The sequence below is a fragment of the Humulus lupulus genome, chromosome 7, assembly GCF_963169125.1.
Source record: "Humulus lupulus chromosome 7, drHumLupu1.1, whole genome shotgun sequence".
NCBI lineage: Eukaryota > Viridiplantae > Streptophyta > Magnoliopsida > Rosales > Cannabaceae > Humulus > Humulus lupulus.
In genome coordinates this window covers 31,507,815-31,523,592 of record NC_084799.1, presented here as the reverse complement: position 1 = coordinate 31,523,592, position 15,778 = coordinate 31,507,815, and the positions used below count along the sequence as shown (strand labels likewise).

Here is a 15,778-nt window from a genome sequence, read left to right as displayed (position 1 = left end):
AAGTTGTCTTCAAATTCACATAAGCAACAGCATTAGAAAAAACAAAAAACAAACAAACAAAAAGAAGAAAAGGCTTTATTTTAGTTCATCGGAGGGTTCAAGGGTTTTCGTTGTCTTAGCAATTTGGCTTTTCATTACGTCCAAACTATTCACAATTGTCAAATAGTATTGCAACTTTATTTCTTACTAAAAAAAATAAAAGTGACATTATTTGGGATTGTTTGTTCCGTTTTAGGAGAAGTACTTTGCGTGTAAATGAAGAAAGAAATTATAAGTATATTGTAGTTCATTTGTGATTCACAAAAATGGTTAACCATAACTTCCTAACCCATTATCATAAACCGATAAAGTAACTCACACACATATATTTATGGTGAGTAAAGTAACCGATCGCCAACTAACGAGACAAATTACAGTGATACTGTAATTGAATCATTACAATACCAACAATAAAAGTTATGAATGAATATGAACTTTTCCATACTAATACTACTACTACTACGAAATGTTTGAATGTTTTCATGTTACGTGTAACTTAAGATTTCAGAGATTGAATTGGCCTACATAAAGAGATACTCCTCCTAGCGTGATTAGAAAAATATGAAAATAAAGAATATGATAGTACACTGTAAACCATAGTTCAACGAAAGGAATTGTATACCACATCTAGTCTAGTCACTCCAACTACAAGAATTTGGTGACCTATAATAAATATGTCAGAAAACTATTATTGTATGGAGGTTTATACTTGTTAGTAATCTACTAGATGTATTTATTGAGAAAAAACAAATACCACCAAATAGTATGAAGTATAAGAAGAGCAACTTAATACACGTTTTTTTACGAAACTAAAAGGCCCCCCCCAAAAAAAAAAATTGCTTCTCAAAACATAAAAAGATGATTATTTTGCACAACTAAGCAATCAAAAAAGCATTTGAAACAGCATTAGCAGGTGAAACGTTACCCTCCAAAACCAAAACACAACAAATCTGATCCAAATTATATACAATATATACATATATATATATATAATGTAGATAAGTTTCAAATATTTTTGCTTCTATTAAATGTATGTCAATTAACATTATTATCATTGTTATTATTTCAATATGGGATTCTTGGATATTGGCAATAAATAGTAAAATAGATAAAATCGAAATCATTGAAGTTTTTTTATTTTTTGAAATCAACGGTCCGGATGGAGAGGCGTACCCCATCACCTGCGGCGACCCACGTACAGATTAAGGTCCAACCACGCCGCGAGGACAACGTGAGCCATCCGGACCCGGTTGGCGCCTCCTCCCGGCCTTCGGCGGCTCCATTTCGTTCCCCGTCCCCGCCCGACGATTACAAGCCATTCAAGAGATGGACCTCGTGGCTGGTTCCGTCGTTTGTGATGGTCAACATTGTCTTGTTTGCTGTCACCATGTTCGTTAACGACTGCCCCAAGAATTCGACTTCTTGTTTGGGGCGGTTCTTGGGGCCGTTTTCCTTTCAGCCCATGAAAGAAAACCCACTTCTGGGTCCTTCTGCTTCCGCGTAAGCCCTTCTCTATCTGCATGTGTATAATCTTATTTCTACAGTCTGGAATGCTTATATGGTTGTTGTGGAAATGGGTTTTTGGGATCAGCCCTGTTTTTTATTTTTGTTGGGAAGTTGTGGTAGAACTAATGAATGTGTTGATGGAGATTAGAGAAAACGGTGTTGTGGTCAGAGCTGATTTCAATGTGTTCTTAGTTGAATGTTGAATATGGCAAGTGCTTTGTTTCATTATTTGATTAGTGAGTTGGAGATTGGGTTTTAGATTCTTTGAGTGATCAATGAGTTTTGAAGTAGTAGAGCTTGTCATGTTAATCTTTTGTTGGATAAACAATACTCAAACTGTAAAGCTAAACTAGTTTAGTTTTTATTCAAATGTAGGTCAGATGAAGTTATGTGGATCCAAAATATAATATGAAAACATTGTAGATTTCGTTTAGTTCAAAGCTAGAAATTAATTCATTTGAAAATTTTGATATTTGGGAATTTAGGCAAGGCGCTTTAAACTTTGAACTGTTGTTTTGTGCTCAGAATATTATTTCCATACGTCCAATTAAAACCTCTTGCAATACTTTGATTGGTTCCTGTTACTGTCCATTTGGATTGATCTTGATTTTTGTCATACATCAGTTTCAATCTTGAACTTCAATACTCTCGTGGTTTTGAAGTATCTCACACCACTAAACTAAGGTCTAACATGAATCAGGACACGCATCTTAAGATCTGTAAATGCTAAATGTAGCAATTTGTATTTTATCAATCTTTTGTAATGTATTTCTTTCCTCTTGTTTGTATGGTTTTTTTTACTTACTTCAGATTAGAGAAGATGGGTGCCCTAGAAGTGGATAAAGTGGTCCATAAACACCAGGCATGGCGCCTGATTACTTGTGCTTGGTTACATGCTGGAGTTTTCCATATACTTGCCAATATGTTAAGTCTTTTTTTCATTGGTATTCGACTTGAGCAAGAATTTGGGTTTGGTATGCATCTAGTTTCTCAGATCTACGTGTAATCATGCATATATTATGTATTGCCACCTTGCAATCTTTTGAAATTTTGGTGGTGGTGGTGATTCTTTATTATATTATCTGTTAATGTTTTAGTTGGGTTTGGTATTCCATGTACAAATCTAGACTAGTTTGTTTTTCTTTCCACTTTCCCTGCTATGTGCTAACATTGGATACATTTTTCTCACCATAGAAGTATACTCAAAATTCAATTGAAATGTCCAAAATAAAGAAGAAATATTTGCTTGAAATATAGCTGTGAATTAGGAAAGAAAGACTCCTCCAGTGTACATGACTTTTTCTTCATTGATTTAGCAAATAGCTTTTCTAACTCTGAGGTTTAAACTACCTTTTCATTTCTATTTTATTCTTCGGCAGCTAGGATTGGATTGCTTTATATCATATCTGGTTTTGGAGGTAGTTTGCTGTCAGCTCTTTTTATTCAAAGTGGCATATCAGTCGGTGCCTCGGGTGCACTTTTTGGTTTACTAGGAGGTATGCTTTCAGAGCTTATTACAAATTGGACTTTATACGCAAATAAGGTAAATAAAATTGTCCCCTAACGAATATTACCTCATTGTATTTGACAATATTTACAACCACATTACCTTACATTATTACATTTTCTGTGCAGTTGGCCGCATTGCTTACGCTCATTTTCATCATTGTAGTAAATTTAGCTGTGGGAATACTCCCACATGTTGACAACTTTGCTCATATTGGAGGATTTTTTTCTGGATTCCTTCTTGGATTTATATTTTTGGTACGGCCCCAGTTCAGATGGGTTAGCCAGAGATTTACTTCCCAAGGCCACACTGCTCCACCAATTAATAAACACAGGGCATATCAGTATGCGCTGTTGATTTTTTCTCTGATTCTGTTGATTGTCGGGTAATCTCCTACTCCTTTTCTCACCTGCAAATTAACTTATAGAGGAATATATTAAAATTATCAAAGCACATTTCTAAAGGACACTCCCGCAATTGAAATACCATAACATGTGTCCCTTATCCATAATATGAGTCTAGTGAGATGAAAACAGAAGTTGTTGCTTCATTATTTTGGGACTAGACAAGGCATGACATATTTTCCATGCTTGAGAGATTAGTCAGTACATATTTGATCATAAATTCATTTGTCTCTTACTTGGTTGGTACGGTAATTATAAGTCAAATTCATCTTGCGTGTCAGAAATGGATATCTTATAACCAAAAGTTTGTAATTTTCCAGATTCATTGTTGGGTTAATTATGCTCTTTCAAGGGGTTAATCTAAATGAGCGCTGTTCTTGGTGTCATTATCTTAGTTGTGTCCCTACTGCACGATGGAGTTGCAACTCCCAAAAAGAATTTTGCGAGGTAACTGCTGTTTTTCTTAACCTCTAGTTTTGTGTGATATTGCTATTTATGTGGGGTAATGTTCATTCGTTTAGTTCCCTGGTTAAGGGGTTAAAATCGTGCTGAGTGTGATTTTGGGAATAACTTACACTAGATCATTAAGTCATGCTGCAGGAAATAATAAACAATTTGAAGCCCTCAGTCTGGTTTGTTCTCCTTTATCTAGACAAATTGTTAATGTTATACCTATATGGTATATATTTCCTTTAAATTTTTCTGTGCTATGTTCCATTAGAGATCACCTGACATTATGAGAAAGAGAAAGAAACAAGTAGGATTATATTTAAAATGTGTTGATTTTCTCATTGTGGCTCCACATTATGAACCATGTAATTTCAGATGATCCAATTCGGAAATCAGTTGAACATGACATGCCAAAGGAATGGTAGAAACAACATTTTTCAGCTATCAGATAATAACCCTTCACAGGCTCAGGTTCAGCAGCTCTGCCGTCAGCTTTGCAGTTAGGCATACCATAAGGCATGTTATTGGACATACCCCAGATAATGCAAGGTTACTCAACCTCATCTCATTCTTGTAAATGATTCGTGCTTAAATATCTGTAGACACCATTATATTCTTATTTGTTTTCTGTTTCAATAAGCAATAGTTTGTTATTTTTCACTGTTATTCTTGCAATGTGTTCAAAGTTTCTTCCATCTAAATTACAAGTCTCTTTATTTATATATATAAATATAAATATATTTATATTTATATATAATATAAAATATGAGTAGTGCTAGGCACACTCATTTTGTACACTAAAAAATGCACACCACACTATTTTCATGTGTGATAAAAAACACTGCTATATCATTATGTGTATGCGATTTTCTTAATGGTAACGTAAGTTACTTTTAATTCGTAGTAGGTGAATTGTATTCATAGACATGTTAATATTTGTGGAATTAAAAACATGATCCAAATTATCAACATCAATTGACATTGTCTTGACATGGATATTAGGGGTAATCCCATGTATCCTTGAAAAGTTCTCAAAATAAATTTGAAATATTGTGCATGATGATTTATCATGATAAAATCGCAAAAATAAAATAAAAAATTATAAAATTGACAGATTTTGAGCTGTATTAAATTTTTGAAACAATATACCAGAAATGATGAGGAATTTGCCTCTATCATGTTTTTGGTTGAAAATTATCTTTTATACTTTTATTTATTTTTACGGAAGTTGGTATATATTCAGTATATCATGTTTCATGAAAATTATAAAATCATATTAAAAAAATGATTTTTTTTAAAAAAAAGAATCCTAAGAGTAAAATCTTTAATTTTTAGTGGAAACACATGCTATAGGGCTTTTTTTGCATTTATTATTTTTTTATGGGAATTTTAAATTGTTAATGTTCTTATGGTTTTTTTTTTACTTTTCAAATATTTGGCTTTTTTTTTTCTTCATATAAATAGTTAAGTTTATAATTAAATCATAGTTTTTTTCACATTTAAGTTGTATTATTCTTTAGTGGCATTTTAAAAAACCTATATTAATTATTGATTTTTGAAAGTTAATTTTCTTAGATCTATGATAATATCATATTTTTAGATATTAAAATTTAAAAACTCCATATTTTAAAAAAGATTCCTTAATTTTCTCAATTTCTTGTAAACAAAACCAAAATTAGCCGAAATAGACCAGTTGGATCCTGCATTATGGTTGTCAAGTTCAAGGGCATCATTTGTGTCACTGTAGGCTGTAGCCAAACCCAACACCATGTATTTATTCATTAATTTGGGCAGACTAGCTATTGAGATGCTACCTTTGTTTTCAGCAAAAATGTTGATATATAGATACATATAATATATTTATGGGTAGTTCTTAAAAAAGCCAGTAAGGCACCAGTAAGGCAAGGTCCTATTTTTAGACACGTAAATAATTTTTGACTCTAGATTTTTCTATTAGGAAAATTCGGATAATTTGTAGTGTCGAAATCATGGTTTAAATAGTATATTTAAAAAAATTTGAGAAAATTCAGATAATTTACAATATAGAAATTAGAGTTTAAATAGTCTATTGCACACATGTTTTTTTTTTATACATATGAGAAAATAGATTGTTTGAATTCTGTTTTTGATACCATAAATCATTTGAATTTTTTTGAAATTTTACAGGAGGGCAGCTATTACTATACGAGCCTAAAACAAGATCGTGCCTTACCAATATCTTACCCTAGGGTGCCTTACCTTAGAATTTCTATGTGGTACAAAAATGATATACTTGGTATATAATTAAAATGGCCATAATTATCAATTTATGAAGAAAAAACAATATACTTTGATCATTTAACTATAAAATCAACTTTTACATGTAAGTTGTAGTGGCTAAAATTGGGCTGGGTTTCAATGATCAAGCCCATGACAAACATATTCTAAAGGATCAACTGAGCAACTGGCCCATTAGTAACACAAGTCCAAATACGCTATCCCCGAGCCAAGCCCAATATGATCATCAACGGGCCGGATATGATAGACCTGCTCCAAGATTGGCCCACTACATCATTACACTAACCGTCCATATATGGCTTGAAGGACTGTTAGGTCCCGACTAGTGACCCTCGACCAGTGGGCACACATCCTACGCACGGACTCGTACGGACGAATGGGCCGAGTAAATGTCACGACCAGTGACGCGGCCCACGAAGGGTCCATGTGGCTTGGGCGGTTTGGGGATTACTTAGCATGAATGTACTCCTCCTTCTTAAGTAACTTAGCATAGTGGGTTTACTCCCTAAATGGGCCGGCCATTTAGTTTATGGGATTGTCCATATGCTTTAGGTAGATATTTTAAGGGAAATGGATGGTGGGGAGCTTGCCACTTGTCGACCTAGGGTGTTCTCTAGTTTCCTATATAAAGGGCAAGACCCTCATTTGTTTAAGGGCTGCCATTACATTTCTCTATACTTGTACACCATATTTTTATCGATACAAAGCACGGATTCTTTGTACCTTGTTGCCTTGTTCCTTTCATTTAGTTGCTTACACTCTTTCGGAGTGGTTGTCCATACCCACTCTTTTAGGCTGACTTTGCCGACGGATTGGTGAAGTGCCGCACTCCCTAACCTTGGTGGGTTCGGAGCGTGTCACTAAGGACTCCTGCCCACCACAGCGCTGGAGAAACAGTCTTTCCCCAAAATAAAGATGAAAGACCATTCTCCAGTTGCTACGGTGGGGGTTGGGCAACAAGAACAACAAGCCGAGAGTTCTATAATAAATACTCAACTCCAAATCACTTGGGTTGGGACTATCGATTTGGATAAACACTCTCAAGTACTGCCAACATATTAGTCTCTTATCATCGTTTTACGACAAAGTATGACTTATTGTGTTTCTCTAGCAACTTAAGTTGTCTCTTTTTTTTCTCCATTTAAGGTGATGCATGAATATGGATTGGATTCAAAAGAAAAAGAAGATTCTTAAAAGCAACCCAACACAACCCAATCTAGTTACAAGCCTTTTTGGGTACATAACTAAACTAGGACTTAAAATGCTTGGCTTTTAGATATTTTTGCATAAAAGGAAATGAAATAAAGGACAATATTATTTGCCACCCACTTGGGCAGACCAGGTGGTTAAAAAAACAAATTATGAATTATGGTGCTATATTTCCATGCGTGCGTCTTCTAGGTGGGATTGCTTGCTGCTACTATCCTTATCCCTCATTATTACCACTGTTGATGATTTTCACAACATTTTGCCCTAACATGGTGGTACTAACTTAACTTTGCTCCCAAGTTTAGCTTTTAGTTTATGCCCTAGCTAGAAGCTTCTCCCACTGGTGGTGAGTAATGAGTATCATAACTCATGTAAGAGGTAGTTAAGTCGGTTGTTATGGTCGTTGCTCTTTAAGTCAACTCTAACTGTAAGAAGGACTATATTGCAAATAAGAGAAAGGAAATCTGGGCGGAACAACACCCTTTATCTCACTTTTTTTTAATCAAAGTGATGCATTGAAAAAGTGTCGTTTTTGACTATGGACTGGAATAATGATGTGGTGATGATGAAATGCACAGTTTTTTGGAACATAATAGACTATTGTTTAAGTTGGACACAAATTCCTTTATTGATAATGCCCAATTTTGCTGGATTTATAAGAATTATATGTTGAAGCTTGCTCTAAAAGTATGTGAAATGACATGCATAAAATTTTGTGGGAGTTAACTAAGCCGAAGCAAGCCTGGGCCAGAGGTGCTCATCTATATCATTAAGTTTGCTTCTTTGAGCATGATAAAAAAAAAAGTTTGCTTATTATTTTGGCGTACATACGATTCTACGGTCCCTGTGTATTATAAAGAGTCCACAATGTTTTGAATCCTACATTAGAATGGGATTGAAATTCTTTTGTACCCATTTTTATGTATCTCTGTGTCTCCATTAAAAAAACAACTCAATTAATATATCATAGGGTAATTCTTTAGTAATCTTTCTTAAAATATGACTATTGGTGTACGTTTGTGTTTTCCGTAGTGCATAGTTATAATCAAATTATTTTTTGATATGATTATATACATTATAGTTATATGAGACATCCCACCAGTTTTCGAGAAATTTCGAATAATTTAAGATGCTGAAAATAGAGTTTAAAGCATGTTGTTGCACACTTGTCTGTTTTTTTTATACGTATTTGCAACATAATATTTAAACTCTGATTTCTAGAATGTACACGTTTATATATAAAAAAAAAAAAAAGATTTTAAACTATCAATGTACCAAAAACATAAGAGAGACTCTGGTATTCCCCTTCAGGAATTACTTAAGAAGTATCATATACTATATTTAATTTATTAAATGTATAAGGTGGCAATTTAATTGATTTTTCTTATCTTCATTGGTCAAGGATATGGTGATATATAAAAAGGGATTATACTATTTTAGACCCTGTTTTTGTAAAATTGTTTAAATAGATCTCGTACCCGATTTTAATAAAAAAATTGAACTAAAAGCATAAATAAATCACAAAACTAATAACTCATAATAAAAACGCAATCATTCTGTCTGACAACTGTGTTGTTATATTCTATTTTTTGTTCATCAAAATTAAGTTTATGGGTTTATTTAAACAATTTTACAAAATATAGAGTCCAAAAAATAATTTGTTAAATACATTGTCCAAATATGTAATGTGACAAAATCACCATGATCCAAAATAGTACAACCCCTATATAAAAATGAGACTAAAAAATTTAGGAATGACAGAGTAGATATAATGATTTTTTAAAATAAGATTGACTTTGATAAGGTTTAATTAAGAATTATAAATAGGGTGACTAAGATTGAATAAAAATAAGAATATATATATATAGAAGAATACAAGGAATGGTAAGGGTATTTACTTTGAAGTAAAAATCTTTGCCCTAATTTTTTTTTATTAAGGCGAGTTTGGAAGTTACTATGTAATTATAAGAATAGTAATTACACAATCTAATAATTACAATTTATTTTAAAATACAAAGTGTGTTTGAATGTCAAGTGTTAATTACATATGAATTATTATTGCCATGTTTGGTAAGATAGTATTTACATAATCAAATAAAATTATGTAATAATTATTATTTAAAATTGATATTATTTAGTGATTACAACCAATTCTCATTTGGGCTATGAGAATTGAAAAATATAACTAAGACACTTTAATTAACTCCAATTACATGGTTACTGTATCATTACTTAAACAAGTATACTAAATCTAGTAATTACCTCAAATTATACTCAATTTCAATTACAATTACAATTTATCTTTCCAAACATGCTTTTAATTTTTAAGTTAAATAAAAGTTTGGTTATGCAATTTGTCAAAAAAAAAAAAGTGTGATTCCGCAAACATCTTATATTTATTAGCCTCTTCATTAAAAAAAATATGTGGAACTAGCTTATTTTGTCACAAATATTCTTAATTTATACTAATTTTGTACTTAGGCATTAAATCTTAAAACTTTAGACTTTAAATTCATATCTTTATAGAAGAAGTTCTATGTGGTAGGGTAGTCATTTTTACCCTACTAGTATGACACGTTCTCTATATGGGTACGTGGGAGCATTTTCACTTTAGTGTTTTATAGTGAACTTTCTTATAAAATTTCAAATACTTTAACATGCTAAAAGTAAAGTTCAAACAATTTTGTGTACACGTATTTTTTTATATGTGTAAAAACAGTTGTTTGAACTCTGTTTTTTTTGCACGATAAATTATTCAAAAATTCTAAAGAATTACTGGAAGTTCATCGTAATTACAATGAACGTAACAAAAAATTAAGGTAAAAATGCTTCCATGTGCCTACATAAGTAGCATATAGCACCGGTATGGTAAGAGTGACTACTCTACCACATAACTACCCCCTAGAAAGATATGAATTTAAAGTTTAAAATTTAAAGATTTAATACCAAATACAAAAATTAGTATAAATTAAGAATATTTGCTAACTTCCCTCCCTCTTTCTAGACAACTAACTTCCAAGTTATTTTTTTAATTTCTAAAAAAAAAAAAGAACAACTCACAATTATATAATCAAGTAGCCAAAGTTATAAGATCAACATATTTTTATCTTTTTAAAATTTAAAAATAGGAGATAAATCTAAATAATATCGACTACTACGTTAATAAAAAAAACCACATAATTTACTAGTTTACAATAACCTTAAAGTGTGTGAAGACCTACAAAGTTAAAAACAGTAGCGACAGCACTAATAAGTAATAACCTTATAAAAAATAAACATTAAATTCAAATAAATTATGTGTGGGATATAATCTCTCTCTCATTTACACGTTTAATGATTGTGTTAATTAAACTTGATGCTAATTAATCATGGTATGTTCAACTGTCAACGGCTGATCTTTTAAATTAATAAACACTACATCTCTTTTAATTATTCTTTGTTTGCTCACACCACCACCTTCTTCCCATTCAACTCAATTATCATTTTTATTCCAATAATGGACCATTTCAACCCGACAAGGTGAGAACCAGGAATTTATTTGGACCAAAAGGCAAAAACTGCACCACCCTGCAACTGAGGGCATCAAGTAATCAATTTTAAAAACAATCATAATTATTTTATTTACAATATTGCCATTTAATTTATTAAAAAATGTCACTTCTTTATACTACCGTGTGAATGCTGCAACTGCATATTATAAGAAAAGAACCTAATCTAAGAGAATGAGACCACTCAGCTTTTATGTCTTCCTTCAATCATTTAATTTTTAGCCTCTACCAACTGCTATGAAGAATTTTGCTTTTACTAAAATACTTTGTTTAAATAAAAATAAAAAAGCCTAATTTTGAGCATCTATTGCAATGCATGTGGGTAGCTTCAATTCAAAGTAGTGCACCCACTTGTCCCCCCCCCCCCCCCCCCCCCAAAAAAAATAATAATAAAAACATAACTAAAAGTTTCCATTCCACATCAAATAAACCTAAAAGTCCTATACCATGTAAATTGTTATACACTTTCATTAATTTCTTATACATGTTGCCTACAAATTTTTGAGCATATATGTCCATATTTGAAAACCAGGAGTAATGAAGTTTATTTTTTCTTTTTCACACAAACATATGATATGTTATAATGTACATTATTATTATGTGTGCCATGACACTGTTTTTGGTTGCTGACAATTTCTTGTCCCCATTGCCCTTTTCTAATAGTCAAAATTGGCTTTATTTATGCTAAAGTTCAATCTCCCTCGTCAGTCCCTATCCACTTATACACCAAAGTCCAACACTTTATACAGAAAAATCAGTTACAACTGTAGAAGGCTTTTTGCAACCCAATTGAGGAACAACTGCATAAGTTGAGTGTTGCGAATTTTTACTACTGCGCAAGTATACGCAATCGAATAAACAAGTAATAGTAGTGGAAATAGATTATCGTTCCGTCAGGGAATTGATCTAATAATTACCAATAGCAAACTTTTATTTCTATTTGACTAATGAAATTTTAATGACAATTAACAATGATCAATAAACTAAGAAAGCACAATTTAATTAACGAAATTTAATATGAGCGAAAGATTAGAGTATTCTAATTTCATCAACCTTCAATTCTATTCAATCAATAATACAACTAATATATTTCTGTGATCTATGGTTATAGCAAGTTTACTAATGACAATTCTATTCTCTCTCAAGATATAAAATATTCAGTTTACCTGCGAATTTTCTACATGTCTGTGATAAATTCTACACATAAACCGCATTAAGAACAAAAACCTAATTGCTACACAAACCAATTTGATACTTTCGTTCTAAATTGAAATCTATGTCTATTGTCTAAAGCTATTCCAATTCTCACTTTTCAGATATTGAATTAAAACCAATAATCATGCAACAGATGGCCAATCAATTACAAGCATTAAACATAAGAACAATAGATAACCATAAATTCAAAGATTCATAGAAATTGCATTAAAGACGAATAGAATATCCAGTGACTACATTAAAATACTCTAAATAAGAATTTAGTTCATAATATTAAACTTCATCATTCAATCTAAAATTCAAAAACATAAAAATAAACACAAACGAAATAAACGCGGATTCTTCTCTGTTTCTTTTCCTTTGACGTCAGAATGCTTCCTTCCTCTGTACCTCCCTATCTTCTTTTTATTCTTCTTACCAAAATCCCAAAAACCTACGAATTTCCATAATACTTTCCAAAAATACCCTCGTGCCGATATATCGCATATATGAGGCGATATATCGCCTGGTGAATTTTCTCGATAAAAACGCGAGTTTCTGATGTCGTTTCTGCAAAGCCAAAATTTGGAATTCCTTCTTATGCCGATATATCGCCCAAGACAGGCGATATATCGCCTATACCATATTTCCAAAGATTAGCCAATTTTCGGCTACTAAAACAAACAGTTAACCAAATTCTCGAACAAATCAGAATTATAATGAGAAACTGCACAAGTTCACCAAACAGGTTAAATAGAAACTTTCTCTTGAGAAAAACAACCAAATCAATCTGAAAATGTTATAAATAAACGTACATTTTGTACGCTTATCACACCCCCAAACTTGACTGATTGTTTGTCCTCAAGCAAACAAAAGAAAGAACAAAGAAACAATCCAAAACTAAAAACAAACTAAAAAAAAAACTATTGGATGACTTAACTTCACAGAAAAATTTAAACAAAGACTAGGGGCATAATTTTTCTCAAGAATTCCAATTCCTCTTCAATCGCTCAACCAATGCTTCAGATCATGTGACTAGAATTTCAACATATCAATAATTTCTCCAAATACTGTCATTCATGCACATACATATTTCATTTAACAAATGCCGTACAAAACATAATTTTACAAGTATCAACATCCATTCATACCACGAACCCATCAAAATTCACCATAAGCTTGCTCAATTAACTTGTCTCCACTAATATAAAATCTGTATCAAGTAGATCAAAAGGACTTTTATAGGCTCAATACATTAGGCTTAGGTAAAGGTAGATAAATAGTCATTTAGGCTCAGAATTACCATAAGCATATAAACCTCAAAACTAGCCAACTTTCTCTTCACCACACCAAAAATCACCCTTTTATACAATTAGAGAGATATAGAGATTACAACACTTTCATCATTTTCTTATTTTCTTTTTGTATCATTTTTTCTATGCTTATCACTTTTCTTTTTTTCAAGTCACACTCCCCCAAACTTAATATTTTCTATATATAATCAAGGAGTGTGACAAAGTGATTTGTTTATTTTTTTCATAATCTCAAAAACTTCTCTCTCTCTCTTCTTTTTTTTGTACAACCATACTACATTCAAATCATATCAATACCTCACTATTTTCCATTCTACTTTCCCACAATTTATATGCTTATGATAACAAAGGAAGAGGTAAAATAATGAAGTTAGGAAATTGAGGCTCAATAGTATAATCAAGAACAAAAAAACCAAAGCTTTAGGCTCAAAAAAGGGTAACTAAGGATAAATTTTTTTATGGGTTAGCTAGAAAGGCTCAAACGTTTACAAAGAAAATTGCCTAAATCATCTCTACTTAATACTTCATTTAGCATTTCGTCTCAACAAATCAACTGAGCAAGTTCTAGCTTATTTCAACATCCACCATACATACCAATTCCCACAATACTTATAAACTTATATAATGTAGAGCATAAAGTAAATAAAACACATATAATACAAAAATGACAATACTCAGATCAATTACCAACAGGTTAAGCACACAGTCTACATATCAAAAGCATCAGTCTAACAACATCAAGGAATTAGCATATATCATCATTGAAGCCCACCTGTCTCAGTCAATAACAGTTTCGTACAGTCATCCAAATAAATAAAAAAATTCAAAAGAAAAGTAAATAGTCCCCCAAACTTAAAATAAACAGTGCCCTCACTGTTTCATAAAATTCAAAGGACCTGAACTAAAAGAAAAAATAAAAAATAAAATAAAATAAAATAACTAGGAAAAAAAACTGACTACCGAACAGTTACTCTTCATCATCTGAATCTGGAGGCGGCTGATATGGCTGGCGCAATTCTGGAGGGCATTGGGGAAAATCATTGAAGCCCGTATAGCGCGCAAATGCCCCACAAAAATCGGCCATGTAATTCGTCATGTGGAATTGACGATCTCGAATGTCCGCCTGACCATGCAACAACAGCTGTTGTTGTCTCTTTAACTCCTCAATGTCTTGTTGCATGGTACTGTACTGCCGCGAACTAGAGCCTTCAGTAGCTCTAGAAGTAGATGGTTTCCGCCCCTTTCTCTTCGGCCTTGTGGTCTCAGGCTGCTCATCTGTCGGTGGCAAGGACAACAGACTCGGATCACCAGGCTCGTATCCCAAACCAGTGGGTCGAGGAACACCCCCATAATTCTCATCCTGATGTAACACCGATTGATGACTAATGATTGGAGACTGTTCACATACTTCATTAATGTTCATTGGGACGCCTTGATCCTTACAGAGACTGGTAATTAATGAAGCATGCCCATGACCACCAGATGTGGCCCCTCGCGCTATGTAATTGATACTCTCAGCAATAAGCCGCCCAACATTAATCGACTTGCCCGAACAGATACAATAGAGCAAGTAAAGACGTTCAGTGGTCACCTCCTTCTGTTGAGTGGAAGGTATGAGAGTACTGATGACAAATCTGTTCCACAACCGCCCATATGGACTCAAACATGTAGCCCTAATTGATCTTGGAGTAATCATGTCACTCCCCATCTTGTAAGTGGAACCAGGCTTCGTCATTTCTCTTAGAAGCAAATCGTAGTCCTTTTCTGCCGCCCCTGCACGATAATCATCATCCCAAGGATCATTTAGGCCGTAGAACCTATTGATTTCTTGCGGAGAGTAGCAGACCTTCTTACCCCGAACCAACACTGTGTGGTCATCCCGCTCGACATAAGCATTGGCATAAAACTCCCTTACCAAACTAATATTAGCCAAAAGCTTTGGCTCACATAATTGCTTCCAATTCCGATTGATAATCATTTGTGGGAGTATTCCATCCAACTCACTGAGCCTAAAGTGAGACTCTACTATCACTGTTTTATTCTTTACTATCCATTCCTCAAATTTATTTTGCGCAGTGGGATTGACAAAAGTATGGGCAATATTGACATTGGCTCTTTGGACGGTAGACATGGTTTTTGCTTTCTTGGGAGCCATAGAGGAATTGAAGCACAAAAATACAGGGAATAGTCTCTGAATACACTGAGAACCCAAAATCAACTCAAAAACACACTAGAATATCCAAAATAGTCCAAAACCGTTCACTGAGGAATTTTGTCGAACACCTAGTGTGCGATCAAGAAAGATTGGCCAACAATACTCAAACAAACCAC

The 15,778-nt window shown here is 32.9% G+C and overlaps 1 protein-coding gene across 2 annotated transcripts; it reads left to right on the top strand.

Moving 5' to 3' along the window:
* The first annotated feature begins 895 nt into the window (after positions 1-895).
* On the top strand, positions 896-6,895 carry LOC133791093 (RHOMBOID-like protein 1). Of its 2 annotated transcripts, XM_062228986.1 has the most exons (7): positions 896-1,539; positions 2,356-2,519; positions 2,925-3,088; positions 3,181-3,437; positions 3,777-3,903; positions 4,282-4,455; positions 6,073-6,895. In XM_062228986.1, the coding sequence occupies exons 1-6, from the start codon at positions 1,199-1,201 to the stop codon at positions 4,408-4,410; spliced, it is 1,182 nt and encodes a 393-aa protein (XP_062084970.1). In that variant the 5' UTR covers positions 896-1,198; the 3' UTR covers positions 4,411-4,455; positions 6,073-6,895. The 2 variants fall into 2 exon arrangements, with proteins under 2 accessions (XP_062084970.1, XP_062084969.1); XM_062228985.1 differs by lacking the exon at positions 6,073-6,895 and having other exon boundaries at positions 897-1,539; positions 4,282-4,566.
* Positions 6,896-15,778: the final 8,883 nt, after the last annotated feature.

What these genes read in the sequence shown, in the direction of transcription:
- LOC133791093 (XM_062228986.1), top strand. Translation starts at nt 1,199, where the DNA reads ATGGAGAGGCGTACCCCATCACCTGCGGCGACCCACGTACAGATTAAG. An exon ending in CTGGGTCCTTCTGCTTCCGC is followed by an intron (nt 1,540 to 2,355) that starts GTAAGCCCTTCT and finishes TACTTACTTCAG; the next exon opens with ATTAGAGAAGATGGGTGCCC. An exon ending in TGAGCAAGAATTTGGGTTTG is followed by an intron (nt 2,520 to 2,924) that starts GTATGCATCTAG and finishes ATTCTTCGGCAG; the next exon opens with CTAGGATTGGATTGCTTTAT.